Genomic DNA, 15,390 nt, shown 5'->3' on the forward strand with positions numbered 1-15,390 from the left:
CTTTCAGCTGTTTTTTGGTCGCCTGGAAGTCCGGAGATCCCCAGTTTGTTGCGTTTTTGTGTTTAAAAAAAACTCACATCTTCGGCCGGCTATGGACCCCCTTCCGAGCCAGTGGGCTCCTTCGGGGCCCAATGGGGGTCAAAGTCCGTGCCCCCCTCTGGATCCGCCCCTGCAACACGGTTATTTATGGCTTAGAGCATTTATACACATTTCCTCTGCACCTGATGCATATCAACAAGACAGAGATGGGGGCTCTCGAAGTATGCAGTTTAATTGAGGTTATCATGACGTACATGTAAGGTCCTAGCAATAACTCCAATCCTGGTTGAAATAACTAGGAGAATGAATAGATAGACGTATTTATATTTTGAATACATGCATTTATCAAAAGAATATCGTGGCACCCACTCGTCAAGTAAGTGCCTTGTAACAACTTACGTTTATGACGTCATTTAATTTTTAAAAGCTGACGAGTTTATATCGGCTGGGAATCATGGCGCACATGTGCGTCACAGATTGCATCAATAGCGAGCATGGATCGTGGTGTCCAGGTTCGTGCCGCCGCTCTCGGGGAGTAGGAATCTATTAGCCCCGTAAGTTAAGTATAGTTTTGCTCGTTCGTGAGAAAGAGAGGTGCGGTAGGTGGAAGCGGTCTTTTCTTGTAGAAAAGTGTAGCTTCCAAGCAGGTACGTAATTTCTATTGCCAGGGAACCAATCCTAAGCTTTGGAAGACATGGTAGTCCGGTTTGCAAAGCATTACAGATTTCTCATTTCAGAGATCTCGTTGTTACAGAGGTGGGACATAACCTGCAATCTAGGGCAACTGTCAAAAGCATCAAATGTGGATTATCAAAGATTTGGGGTGGAAATATTAATTGGAATGTCTATGGCAATTAGCACGTGTTATGTTGGTATAAAGTGACTGCTGAGATCATAGAAAATAACCAAATCTGATTCGACATTTGTATTTTTGGGGGAAGGTAAGGTTAGCAATGTTTGCTCCAAATTGGGCAGTTTGTCATTCTATTTGTGGCAGGGTGATGTGTATCTTAAACATCTTGTTGGCATGCTTGCCATAGTCCACAGGCTGGGTGTGTATAAGAACATGCCTGTGTTGGCATATGTGCCCTCCACTGCATGAAATTGGAGGGTGTGTTTTCCTTCCAGTTTTAAGAAATAAGCACTATCCTCATGAGCATTGGAGGGGAAGCAATATCATGAAAGCCTCTTGACATGCCACATTTTGACATTTGGTAGCTTGGTGGGATAGTGGACCTGTGCCAATGTGTGATACTTATTGCTGGTTTGATGGCCCCTTGCTGGGTTTCCTAATTCCTAAAAATATTTGTTTGTTACACTCACACCCATTGTACTCCTACTTGAGGTGACAACCAAATCATATGGATATGATATTTGCCATGAACCTGATAGTATACCATCTGGTGCAGCAATCATTTAGAGGGTTGCTAGCACTTATTAGTGACAAAAATAAGTAGAGGAATTAAAATAATACATATTTGCTTATGAAGTGTCTTGATTGTTGTGTCCTTATGTCTGTTCTACTTACAACATTGTCTACCCCCTTAAATATCCAATGATTCCACTGTCTGTAACATCCTGTTGCTCAGTTCCATATCAGCCTGAAGACTTCCAATGACTATGTTTTATTTATTCTGCAGATATTATTGCAACATAGAAAATCATGGTTAGAAAGCTAAAGTATCATGAGCAGAGATTGCTCAAGAAGGTAGATTTCATATCATGGGAAGCAGACAACACACTGCACGAAGCCAAGATCTTACGTAAGTTCCAGATAAAGAAACGGGATGACTACACAAAGTACAACAAGCTGGCTCGCCAGATCCGAGAGATCGCCCGCAAAATACGGAACCTCGACCCAAAGGATAAGTTCCGGGTGGAGGCCTCCGCACAGCTGATCGAAAAGGCCTACCAGATGGGCCTGATCCCAACCAAGTGGAACCTGGAGCTGGTGGACAAGGTGACGGCGTCGTCTTTCTGCCGACGACGCCTGCCTGTGCTCATGGTGCGCCTTAAGATGGCGCCCACGGTCAAAATGGCCACGCAGTTCGTGGAGCAGGGACACGTGCGCATTGGTCCTGAGGTGGTCAAGGACCCGGCGTTCTTCGTCACGAGGAACATGGAGGACTTCCTGACCTGGGTGGACGCGTCTGCCATCCGAAAACACGTACAGGAGTACAACGAACTGCGGGACGATTTTGAATTGTAGTGGTTTCGATGATGGTGATGCCCTCGCCGGTGTTTGTGAGTGTCGGGCTTGGTCACGGCAGCGATGCTGACGTTACCGATGGGGGACTGTTGCTCCTGGGTGGTTGTACTGTCATCAGTGAATGTCTCGCCAGATGTGCTGTCATGAATATAAAATGTGTGTTCACTGATGTGAGTTGTGTCACTTGACGCATGCAGAAGTCAGGCGGGACACTCCTGCGTGGGGCTAAATGGCTCCGCAGTCGCGGTGTGTATTTCCAACCCGGGTAGAATGACCCCGTTGAAAAGGGACCACGGTCTTCAGTAGGTTCCGGCGATGCTGGGCGTCCTCCTTTAAAAGTGATCTTTCTTTTGGGAGCAGAGGTTTGAGCTCCAGCGGCCGAGGCTAGCGCCCGCAATATTACGGAACCGCAACCGAGCAGACACAAGGTTCTTGTCACAAATGTCCGTTGTGTTCTTCAGTCTTTCTCCAGGGAATAACGCAGACCTGAGGGGCTTTGCGCGTTGTCTATAGTATCAGCTGTGTAGCTTGTCGAACTTTCTTTACAAAAGCTACAGCTAGGCGGTGTCCTGGTCAAAGCTAGCTGATGCATGACATGAAATACCCTCCAGCGGTTTGATTGGCATTGACATGGGAAGGCTCTCCATCACCAACAGTCCGCTGGTGCGATCGGGACCATTTCATATCGACATTCCCACTGAATTCGCCAGTGCAAGGCCGGAACCGCTGACAGCCATCCCCGAGCCCAAACCGACGCCGAATGTGGACGGAATGCCAAGGCTCATGATTTGGGGAGGGTCGCTCCCCAACTGAGACCCCAAGCTGCTTGGGGACCTCCGTCGCAGATTTCTGACCAACACACCAGCACCCACGCCAAAAGCATTGTGCATACGTGAATATAAGTATTGTATTGATCCTAAAGTCGCAGCAATTGTACAAGGACTACAACGTATATACCAACAGCAAGCGATAAGTGAATACGGTGTAATACAAACCAGTGTTACGTGTCGCAGTGGCCCTCAGCGAGGCGGCAGTCGGCCGGCCCTCTCCGACCAATCAGCGATCGCGGCACGGGGGGCCCGGCTCACACACGCCCTCAGCGTAAGCCGCGTCACTGTCGCACACACTCGGGCCTGCCCGTGCGCACGGAACGGGTTAGTGGTCGCTGCTCGCTCTGGCCGAGCCGCGCGCCGGTGAACACCGGTGCCGCCGGAGCGCAACGGCCCGCCGCGCCGCGCGGCGATCGCGACGCGACGGGGGCGGTCCGCTGCCGCCGGCGCGCGGACGCCGCACACATCCCGCCAGAACACAACCGTGAAATCAGGTGCGGAGGGAGGCTATTTGGTCGATCGTCATTTGAGTGGATAACATTTGTTCGGTGTTCGTGAGGAATGCTCGCGAGGGGTCCACGCTGCAGACCCCTGCGGCGAGCAAGGCCAATACCGGGCAAAAACCACGACAGACCGTGGAGCACAAAACACATGACACGCACGCGTACGCACAAAACACACAGATATATATGTATAGGTATGAAAACTGCACACTATCACATCTGGGGCACAACGAAATCACCAGTGAACGCCGAGCGGTCAACAGAGCCGGGCGCGACAGGAGCGCGCCGGCATATTGCAGCTGGCAAAACGTGAATCACACGGCCGCTCGCGGGCCGGCGCCGGCGGCGGCGTCGCCCGGCGCTCCGGGTCTCCACCGGCGCTCGCCACTGACGCACCAGTGGTCCGCGCGCAGAGCGGGCGCACGAGCACGTGCGCGCAGCAGCCCGTCACCGTGAGAGGTAGAGCAGCTGTCTGTCGCGACAGGAGAGAGCGATCGGCACGAGGCGCGCGCGCGCGGCCCACGCCTGCCGGCCGCCGGGCGGACCAGGCGCGCGCAGACGAGGAGAGAGGCGGCGCGCGGGCCCGCAGCCGGCCCGGGCGACGGCTTTGTACTCCTCCCGCGGCGCCGCGCACGCCGCCCGGCGCCGGCGGCGGCAGCGAATATGGCAGCAGGTAAGGCGCACAATGGATGAGATCTACAATGTGGTGATGTCGTCGTCGGCGGCGGCGTCGGTCGCGGCGGCGGCGGCGGCGGCGCGGTCGGCCGGACGTGGAGTCGCGTCACTGCAGGGTTGCAGGTGCAGACGCACACGTCCGGCGCCGGCCGTCAGTGGCTCTGGTAGTGGCGCGTGCCGTCGCCCAGGTCCAGCTCCAGCTCGCGCTCGCGCATCTGGCGCAGCGAGCGCTGGCGCGGCAGCGTGCCCGTGGCCAGCGCCACGTCCGGCATGGTCGACAGGTGGCCCGGCTCGCGCAGGTTCAGCGCCTCCAGCTGCCGGCGCCACGGCGGCGTCATCCGCCGTCAACAGGCGGGACAGCGAGACGGGCAGGGGAGGGGGGGGGGGGGGGGCAAAAACGGTGTGAGACAGCGCAGGCGGAGCGTGCGAGGGGGATACTCGTATCACTGCGTGGTTGGACACGCAACAGAAAGACCATGCGGTGCGAAAGGTGGACTGACATCCAACATGGTCACCCATGACGCGACGTGAACGATAGCAGCGACGGATCTATAATGGCCGTTGCTCCCATCACATGATTTATTAGCAACATACCAGAACGTGTGCTGTGCATACGTACATACGTGCATACGAAGTGTTGATGAACATTGAGTTGTGTTACTACAGGAGGTGATAAACTACTTGCTGTGTTGTGTGCCATCATGCTTCAACAATTCGCAGTGACAGAATGTTTCATACCACGTCCGAATCATAATCCCAAAGTTCCGGGATACAATCAGGAGAACCATACAGCATGTCAGCTAATCAATTTGCCATGAACATGGCTAGTAACTAATTCATATCAAATGATCGTCGATTAAGTAAATGTTACAAAATATCATCCCTATTAACTGCTAACGTCACACGCCGCAGCCCCACGGCAAAAACTGGACCCACATCGATAAACCCATACCACCGCGGTGAAGCAAAGAATGCATCGCCAGCGGACAGCAAAACACACAACGCAACGAAACATGTACTGAAAGTGCCGCCCCGCCGCTGGGGGAGACGGCCGTGCCGACGCCGCGCGCGGCGGTGCAGCCGGCGGCCGGCTGACTCACGTCCAGGGTGCGGAACTGGGCCGGCTCCGGCTCCGGGAAGGTGAGCAGGCAGTGTCGCGGCAGGTCGTTGGTGGAGCGCCACCGGCTGCCGGCCTGCGTCACAGTCAGCTGACCCTCGCTGCGCCGGCTCGCCTCCTGCGCGGCATCGCAAAGGCGTGTCAGGGATAAAGGGACACTGCAGAGGCGTGCCAGGGATCAGGGACACTGCAGAGGCGTGTCAGGGATCAGGGGACACTGCAGAGGCGTGTCAGGGATCAGGGACACTGTAGAGGCGTGTCAGGGATCAGACACCGTAGAGGCATGTCAGAGATCAGGGACACTGCAGAGGCGTGTCAGGGATCAGGGACACTGCAGAGGCATGTCAGGGATCAGGGACACTGTAGAGGCGTGTCAGGGATCAGACACTGTAGAGGCATGTCACAGATCAGGGGCACTGCACAGGTGTGTCAGGGATCTGACACTGTAGAGGCATGTCACAGATCGGTGTCACCGCAGAGGCGTGTCAGGGATCAGACACTGTAGAAGCATGTCAGGGATCAGACACTGTGGAGGCATGTCAGCGATCAAGAGACGACTAACGCCCAGGGTATGGGACACTAGGGAACCACGAATGGAGCGACCAAATCAGCCCAGCAATACAAACCACCCCACTACAACCCAGTCCCAAAAACAAAGCACAGCTGTGCAGCGGCACCGGCTCAGTACATCACACCGAACAGCAATGGAACACAGCCGAACAGCAATGGAAAACACGTGTAATGATCCCGTGTTGCGGGCGCAGCATCAGCCGTCCGGCAGGCATCAGGCGCGCCCTGGTGGCCTCGGCGCGGGCGGGGCAGCGACTGACCTGCAGCACCCGCACCATACAGTCGGGCAGGCCGTACTCGCGCACCACCTGCAGGCCGACCTGGCGGCGCACGCGCGCCGGCTCGTCAGCAGCAGGCACGTGCTGGCGCGCTGGTAGAGGCCGGACGCCTGCAGCTCGCGCTGTCGCTGCAGCATCGCCGACAGGATGTCGGCCCGCGGCGCCACTGTAACGGAACGACGCTGTGACCAGGCATCATGAGGCACACGGGAAACGGGAACAGATGCGTGCTGGCGACAGGGCAGACGGGAGTAGAGATCAACCAGACGCTAGTCACGGAAAGGATGCAGGCTTACCATACAGAAGGAGGAGGGGGTCAAACTCCAGGATGGACAAAGTGAACAGGAATGAGGCACGCAAAATCACATATCACAAACAGGTCGAGGTCGAAGGTATGTCACAGTGAGGTCGAAAGAGCTCACGTCACAGGGAGGGTACGTAAGAGGGATACTGCACCACCTACGACGACACGAACAGCCTCAACACTTCACCAACTCGGAAAGCAGTGTCAACACTCCACCAAGTCTGAACCGCTGATGTTATGTGTGAGTGTTTGCTCCAAAATAGGGCGTATCGCTGGGTTTCTTACACAAACAATTTCTAAAAGGATGATGATGACATGGGCCGTCTTCCTTCACATCAACTACCGCGAGCTCCTGTGGTGCCGACATGGCGCAAGGGTACTAGCACATAAACGTAGACAATCACTTCTAACCCGACTGCCTAGCGGCGTCCACCATCAGGCCACACTACGTCATTTCGGCAGCACAACAGTCCGCGGCAGGCGACTTGAACCAGCCCTCCGACAACGCAGACAAGACCGACGCTTCATTCGGCCAGCGCTGCCGTCCGCCCACCGGTGCTGGCTCGGACGGGGCCTCACCGGGAATATCGTCCTCGCCGGCAGAGGAGTCGGCGTCGGCGGCGCTTGCGTGCGCCTCGCCGTCCACCATGTACAGCGCGTCCGGGATGGTGGCCGCCACGCTGTGCTGGTAGTGGAACACGCCCGTACCGTACTCGTTGCCCAGGTGACTCTCGAGCATCGCCTGGCGGCAGGACGCCCATCAGACCGGGCAGGGCTCGGGGACGCACACCAGGCGGGGGAGAGTGGGGGCGGGGTGGGGGGAACGGCGAGCGCCATATGGTAATATTTCTGACTCTGACCCATGTGGAGAACCCCAGAGCTATTTTGTTTGCGGGGTACATTAAAAACACCATTGGGAACTCCGAATACAGCAGTTTTAACTATGTGACTTAATTGTTTTTTTACGGCCCGCGATATTAATGAAAGCTATGTCATTCCAAGTTTCTGCCACCGGCAATCATCCATTATCACGTCAGATCGAAATGTGGCCATGCTTCCAACCTACGCATTACAAAATCACGCCGTCTCGACACAGCTCGGAACCACATGGACCACCAGCAGCGTCCCGAGCCACCCACCAATCCAACTTCGGCCTCCACAGAGCAAACTTGTCTGGTCACCCGCCGAGTCGAGGGCCACTCACCGATCTGACCTTGACCTCCTCCACGTAGGGCAGGAAGTAGCGCGGCCGCACGTACTCGCCGCGTTTTCGCTTGCCCCGGAACCAGGAGCGGGCCCTGTCGGCGCCGGAGGCGTGCGCTCAGAGGGCACCACTGGCTCGGGGGCGCTGGGGAGGGTCTGGACGGCCACAGGGTGCTGTCGACTCACGACACTAACAAAGTCGAGACGAACAGTGGCGTGTTCAGGCAGTGGGCGGCGGTAACGCGCCTCTGGAAGCATCCCGACGACATACCGGAAAGGGTGCAGCGAGACCGACCAACTCGCAGTGTCACGATCACAGAAGACTGGTGTTAGAGTCGACTGACTGCTGTCAATGGGGTTAGCTGGGACCTGCCAGTCAGATACTGCTCCACGACAGACTGGTGTTAGAGTTGACTGGCTGCTGTTGATGGGGTTAGCTGGGACCTGTCCGTCAGGCACTGCTCCACGACAGACTGGTATTAGAGTTGACTGGCTGCAGTCGATGGGGTTAGCTGGGACCTGTCAGCCAGGCACTGTTCTACGACGCGTCACTTATGCTTCGCAACAGTTCCCATATGCAGCCGGTCAGACAAGCTGCCTTGCTCACAAGGTGCCGCCTCGCGGCAGCCATCACATACAGCCAGGCGGTCATTCTCCCCGAGCCGTCATCCCCGTCTGTCGCGCCCCGCCCCGGCGACAACCCCGGCTCCCACCCCCCGCCGCCACGCACCGGCTGCTGGTGTCCTCGCCGATCATGTGCGACGGGCGGGATGCTGATGAGGCCGCGCCGGATGGCGGCTGTGACCGTGTCGTGGTCGACGGGCAGCAGGTGGTCGAGCCGCAGGTGCGGCAGCAGCGGCGCCATCACCTCGCGCAGCTCGGCGTCGCTCAGCTCGCGCCGCTTCACACCCTTCTTGGTCACAGAGTGGGCCGTGTGCGACAGCAGGTTCGGCTCTGTCGGCACAGTGACGGTGCTGCGGTGCTCAGCCGGCCTCCGGAGAACACCGGCCGACGATCGGCAACGGAGAGAGAGCGGAACACGGCCGGGCCACAAGACCCGGACCAGCGCGCCGACCCGAGGCCAGTGCCGCATTTTGTTAAAAGTTATCACCTACACAAGTTGTGCCGACTAGATGCTAATGTTATGCTGATCTATGTGCCTTTGCGTCGCAAGTCGTTCATTTCCATTTTTAGCCATAATTTTGCATCCATGTGCAGAATTGTATAGCACAGCAAGTTTGATGGCGAAGTAAAGCAACCTATTTGTATCTTGAATTGTAAATCTACATCGTTCAGTAGTTAAGTTCACGCACAGATTCTGCTAACCAATTCTAATCCATTTAAGACCCGCACAAAGAAACGATTTTTTGCGCAATCCCCGAACAACTTGTGCGTACGGAGGTAACGTTGTCCTACAAACACATAACACAAATAGTTCCATCTGACATTAATAACCGCGTCATTCACAGCAGTGGCACAATTACGGGCCGTTTTGACTTTGTTGAATGGCACGGCCATATTGAAAAAGCTCACAACACATCCGTCGTCAACACTGTTAGTTTGCATACAACGCCTCGTCTTTCTGAGGCCGTCCTCAGGTGCTAATGGGCCCTCTGAAGCATCTGAGAACGCTACTCCATATCCTGTATTAACACTTCATCCCAAATATCCAAATATCACACGGTGCTAATTGGCCCTCTGAAGCATCTGAGAACGCTACTCCATATCCTGTATTAACACTTTCATCCCAAATATCCAAATATCACACGGTGCTAATTGGCCCTCTGAGCATCTGAGAACGCTACTCCATATCCTGTACTAACACTTCATCCCAAATATCCAAATATCACACGGTGCTAATTGGCCCTCTGAAGCATCTGAGAACGCTACTCCATATCCTGTATTAACACTTCATCCCAAATATCCAAACATCACACGGTGCTAATTGGCCCTCTGAAGCATCTGAGAATGCTACTCCATATCCTGTACTAACACCTCATCCCAAATATCCAAATATCACACGGTGCTAATTGGCTCTCTGATGCATCTGAGAACGCTACTCCATATCCTGTACTAACACTTCATCCCAAATATCCAATATCACACGGTGCTAATTGGCCCTCTGAAGCATCTGAGAACGCTACTCCATATCCTGTATTAACACTTCATCCCAAATATCCAAATATCACACGGTGCTAATTGGCCCTCTGCAGCATCTGAGAATGCTACTCCATATCCTGTATTAACACTTCATCCCCAAATATCCAAATATCACATGGTGCTAATTGGCCCTCTGAAGCATCTGAGAATCCTGCTCCATATCCTGTATTAACACTTCATCCCAAATATCCAAATATCACACGGTGCTAATTGGCCCTCTGAAGCATCTGAGAACGCACTCCATATCCTGTACTAACACCTCATCCCAAATATTCCGAAGACTATACCTCCACCTACGGAATGGTAGTGATGGTAGTCGCTCCTTGGAACACTGGCATGGGTGGTGTTGGTGTTAAATATATAAGTTTCCATCAGCGCCGTCTATAGATGCTTTTTTGTGGGATTCTTCGCGATCAAATATGCGCCATCTCAGTGTAGCTGCAAGGCCTTTCCCTACCCTGAAGTGTCAGCTTTCAACTTTGGCTACTGGATCTTTCGGGACTAAGGTTAACAGGCAGCCTATTACATTTGTTCAAAGCAAATCCTGGATAGGAGCTGTCCAATCTTCCAAATGTATGTCTCGGAACTACAGTTATTCGCACAGACCGCCCAACAGCTTAACCGCACACCAGCACGGCATGAAGAACTTATGTCAACCTATTGACTACTAGTTACAACCAAAAACATAGTGACATAGTGACAACCTGGTGACTACATCAGCTACATTATGGTGGTAAGGTTTGACAAGCTGATTTGATGAGACGTATTGCCCTCTGGCATTCGGCAGGCCCCAGATGACCAAATGCTGTTACCGTTCATGCGCTGAGCAAACTCTCCGCACGCCCAAGGATCCGAATATTATGTCCTATGCTGCTGCATTACATTCAACCCCACTGATCATCTGATAGGATACAGCAATCCTTTGTGTATTTTGCGAGAATACTTTGGATTTGACATTCTACACAAGGGGCTGCTTGGTCAGGACTCATATTGCCCCGTTGTGGAGGGAAAACCCGAAAACACTCCTGAAAACGGGATCCGTTATATGCTGCGAAAGTATCTTCCAGGACCCCATGCTCATTTGCAAGCTTTGTCGTGAGATCCTCTGTGTCTGGGGGCCTACATTTCAGGTTTCCGGGCTCGGCTCAAGCTTCACGCCGTGACACACTAGCTCAAATCCCATGTTGAGACGCAGGATCAGCCCGCCGCCCCGCTCTCGGTGGCACTGCTCGGCGGAGGCGTCCGACCGCTCTCGCCGCGGGGAGCGCCGCGAGCGCGCAGCTGGCGACGCCACGCACCTCGCTCCTCCATGCGTCTGACCAGCTGGTGCTCGCTCCAGCGGATGATGCCCCTGCAGGATCTCCAGCTCGCTGGCCTGCACGAAGTCGGAGCTGACGACAGCCGCCAGCTGCGACAGCGACAGCTCGTGCAGCGACGGCGTGCAGACCACTGCGCTGAACTCCTCGCACAGAAACTGCAGCGCCTGAGGTCGCACCGGAGCCGCGTCAGAGGGCGCGCACGGGCGGGAGGCGGGCCGGGGTACAGTAGCTGCTGCGGCTGACCCCAGACGGGAGGGTCGGGATCATCGCAGGGGGGGCCGCAGCGGACTCCGGGGCGTGGAACACGACACACGATGAGGCGGAGGACGCGTACGTCAGCACGGTCAGCATAGTGAGCTTCCCGGCCATGCATGGATGAGTGGTCAAAGCCAAGCACTAATGCTATACTGCCTCAAAGCTTGAGGGGTTCAAGTATCGGCAGAGGTTTGGGAACGTAGGGATGAGTGGCGGGGCGCATGCGTTTCATGAAAGCTTAACAGTAAATCCACTATACAAGTAATGCAATAATTGGCTTGAAAACTGGGTGACTGTCTCTTTTTTTCTATCCTTTCCATGTCCCATGCAGCTGGCAGTAGAGAGGAGCGGGTGGGAGGAGCTAGCAAGAGCCAGCACAGCAGTCAGTGAGACAACAAAGTTGAGCGAACGGCACAGCAAATGCCCTTGCTAAATGCGGAGCAAACGCCCAACGACGCAACGACCGAAAAGAGCATGTCCAAAACGTAACTTGTTTGAAACGTATCCGCCCCAACCGGCCATCGGCATCCAGCACCGTTACAGAGCACGTGTGCGCCGCCGCCGGCAGCCGCTCACCTGGCGGTGCACCCACTGCGAGCCGTGCGGCTCCTGCCGACCAGCGCAGGATGCGGGGCAGGCTCCTCCACGCAGAGCGCCTCCAAGATCAGGTCCTCGCTGGCTGCGTCAGCACGTCCAGCTCGACGAACCGCCCGATCTGGTACAGCTCCACCGCCTCGTCCACCAGGCTGATGGGCCGGCACACGCTCGGCTCGCTGCTACTGTGCAGGATCAGGCTCAGGGTCTACCGTTGTCCATGTACATGATGCGCTAGCAGCACGTAGGCGTAGCGGCGCGGCAGCACCGTCTCGTCGAGCTCGATGCGGATGGGCGCCTTGCCACGCGCGCGCTCGCCGCCCGCCTCGCTCAGCTTCATGCGCCGGTCGATGAACGCCTTGAAGAAGGGGCTGCGCGCGCTCAGGATGGCCTTGTGGCAGGGCAACTCGAACGAGTGCGGATTGCGCGTCGTGCGCGCCGCCGCCGGCCGGCCGGAACCACGAGCAGCGCGTTCGGCCAGGTCGGCCGTCTCCAGCAGGTACTTCATGTCGCGCTCGAGCGGCGCTTGGCGCGCCGAATTCGGCCCTCCAGCTGCGCCAACACGTCCAGCTGGCGGGCGCCGGCCGGCGCCCGCCGACAGCAGGCCCGAGCAGTTGAGCTCGCCGCAGTACAGGTACTGCAGCAGCGCGTTCAGCAGCTCCGGGTCCACGCCGGCCGTGCGGATCCGGACGGGCACGGGCGCGCCCGGTCGCGGCTGGTCCTTCAGCAGCTGCGGAAGTAGGGGCAGCGCGCGCTCAGGATCGACCTGGTGTGGCGGAGGGGCGTCAGACGCCTCTGAGCGTGCCTCTGGAGGGGCGGCGCTGTGGCTGTCACTGTTGAAGCCGGATGCACTCCGGACGACCACATATCGGTGAGGAACAGGACACAGACAAAGCTGGCCTACGTCATCGGTCACGTGTAACACACAGGCACTGCTTAGTCATCTGAATTCACAGTTAAATATATCTTAACTTTCTAGGCGTAACAAGAGCATCAGCTAAATCCAATCATTTACCAACTATTCCTATTGACAACACCTCACCTCTATCAACTCACGTACGGATACTCCGTCAGGCAACACTCAAAATCGCTAGCGTAAGGTAGCATCACAAAGTTGGAACACCCCAAGCCGTCATCCCTGCACTGTAATTTCAGAGCACTGGCCCGTGAGCGAGCGCGTCCATCCGTCTGCCGCCTGGCGCCACTGACCTGTGCACGGAGAAGACACAGCCCTGGTAAACGAGGTCGACGTCGGCACAGTAGCGGCTCTGGTACAGCTCGCACAGGGTCCTGCTGGCAGGAGGAAGCCAGCGGCCGGGCGGCGGGCCGCGCTCTGCGCCAGCTCGCGCATCAGACCCAAGCGCCCGGTACTCCTCGTTGAGGGCGCGCACGTCCCGCGCGGCCAGTCGCAGATGTACTCCCGGATCACCTGCGCACACGTGCAGAGCTGGCTCAGCCGCCGCCGGCCGACGGCGGGACAGCTGACGCGCACGGCCCCCGCCACAGCCGGCCGCCACAAGAAACCCGGTCACAGTCCCCAGGTGCACCCCTATGGCTGGGGTCAGGTGGCCGACATACGCGAGTTGGGCGAGGTCAGCTGACGTGTGCGGTCTGGACTAGTCGTGTAGTGCAAACACAGTCTCAACCGGCCAGCTGCCGCACCCGGTCTCGGTTAGCCAATCCGCACACACCGCATGCGCGCACACGCGCGGCCTTGGACAGAGGCAGTCGCGGTGCACGTCGCCGTCACCATTCCCACATCACTCACGACATGCTGCCTCTGCGCTTGATTTATGACGAAGGCAGCGAGCCAAGCGGGGCCGTCTCAGCGTCAACGCCCGATAAGGACAACCGGGGCACAAACCTGATTTTCAGCGTCAGGTTAACACGCATGAAGCCCAAAAAACGCGAATGAGCCCAGGCTTTCATGCCCATATAAGCAAGGTGAGAAATTTGCCACTGGAATGGCTCACGTCGGAGGTGGCATTTCGACAAGACGCGGGAAACTGTCTAGTGACTCGTAAGCCAGCTATTCACCGTTAACGCAGAGCCTTGACGTGAGCAACGGCTGGAGCACACCAAACCCAACCGCTTCCATGCTCTATTGAGCCGGAAACTGGCCGGCCTCTTATCGGATGGAGAGACAATGGAGGACGACACCCTTTCAGAGAACTTCGGACACCCCACGACATAAGCCCACAGGACACCCCACCCGACCCACCAGACCCGGCTTCGCACCACATACCGCCCAAGGAGGGTCTGGCGAGGGCTTCTTGCTCAAATAGCGGATTTTCGATTTGTGCTGTGTGTTATACGTTGCGTGAGGGGCGTGCGTACTATTCGTGTGCATTTTATGCTATCAATCACCTACTAGCTCCGCCTGTAGTGGTTTGACGTAGAACCGTGACAGCCAATCCGTGTATAGGGTTCGATTCCAATGCAATACAACACACTGTGTCGCGCGGTCCTCACCCCAGCCCGCATCGTTCCGTGTTGCCCCGCAGCAGGCGGCTCGCCGCGCCCCTACCTTGGCGTGGTCCTGCGTCTTGTGGTGACGCCCGCCGCCGGCCCAGCCGTCGACGCAGCGTCGCGAAGCCGCCGATCTTCTTTCTTGTCGCCGGCTGGAGCACGGCCCAGAACGGGGTCACACTCGGCACCGGGCCGTCCCGTAAGGACCGCGTCATCCCGGCACCGGGCCGCCCTTCACGGACTGGCTCACCTCGGCACTGGGCCATCCCGCAAGGACCGCGTCATCCCGGCACTGGGCCGTCCTACACGGACTGGCTCACATCAGCACTGGGCCACTCCGCAAGGACCGGGTCACCCCGACACCGGGCCACCCCGCAAGGACCGGGTCACCCCGACACCGGGCCGCCCGACACGGACTGGCTCACCTCGGCACTGGGCCATCCCGCAAGGACTGGGTTCACCTCAACACAGGGCCACCCCGCAAGGACCGGGGTCACCCCGGCACCGGCCCACCCCGCAAGGACCAGGTCACGTCGGCACCGGGTCACCCCGCAAGGACCGGGTCACCCCGACACCGGGCCACCCCGCGAGGACCGGGTCACCTCGGCTGCGGAGCACCCCGCGCCGCATGACTGATGGCCACGAGTAGGCCCACTGAGCGGCTATCAGGGGGGAGGGGGGGGGGGAGACGGCACTAGCAGGGCACGATATTGCGACGCTCCCCGTCCGCAGCCAGCACGGCAACGTCGCATTATCGGAGGATCGGAGGAGGTCGAGATCCGGTGTGCGGAATGTCCGCCCCCAACGTACGACTTGGAGTTTTGTCACAGATTACGAGTTCATTGCCTCGATTTTGCTCAACCTG

At 56.9% G+C, this 15,390-nt stretch overlaps 1 protein-coding gene and 1 pseudogene across 3 annotated transcripts; one reads left to right on the forward strand and one right to left on the reverse strand.

The window, feature by feature from the left end:
- The first annotated feature begins 534 nt into the window (after nucleotides 1-534).
- On the forward strand, nucleotides 535-2,248 carry LOC119093689 (U3 small nucleolar ribonucleoprotein IMP3-like). Of its 3 annotated transcripts, none has more exons than XM_037216691.1 (2): nucleotides 535-593; nucleotides 1,680-2,248. In XM_037216691.1, the coding sequence occupies exon 2, from the start codon at nucleotides 1,703-1,705 to the stop codon at nucleotides 2,246-2,248; it is 546 nt and encodes a 181-aa protein (XP_037072586.1). In that variant the 5' UTR covers nucleotides 535-593; nucleotides 1,680-1,702. The 3 variants fall into 3 exon arrangements, with proteins under 3 accessions (XP_037072586.1, XP_037072587.1, XP_037072585.1); XM_037216692.1 differs by having other exon boundaries at nucleotides 535-551; XM_037216690.1 differs by having other exon boundaries at nucleotides 569-686.
- A 2,160-nt stretch (nucleotides 2,249-4,408) lies between these two features.
- Nucleotides 4,409-14,966, reverse strand: LOC119094319 (BTB/POZ domain-containing protein 7-like; annotated as a pseudogene).
- Nucleotides 14,967-15,390: the final 424 nt, after the last annotated feature.

Source organism: Pollicipes pollicipes, unplaced genomic scaffold (genome assembly GCF_011947565.3).
Source record: "Pollicipes pollicipes isolate AB1234 unplaced genomic scaffold, Ppol_2.1 Scaffold_4002;HRSCAF=4701_pilon_pilon_pilon, whole genome shotgun sequence".
Lineage (NCBI taxonomy): Eukaryota > Metazoa > Arthropoda > Thecostraca > Pollicipedomorpha > Pollicipedidae > Pollicipes > Pollicipes pollicipes.

What these genes read in the sequence shown, in the direction of transcription:
- LOC119093689 (XM_037216691.1), top strand. Translation starts at nt 1,703, where the DNA reads ATGGTTAGAAAGCTAAAGTATCATGAGCAGAGATTGCTCAAGAAGGTA.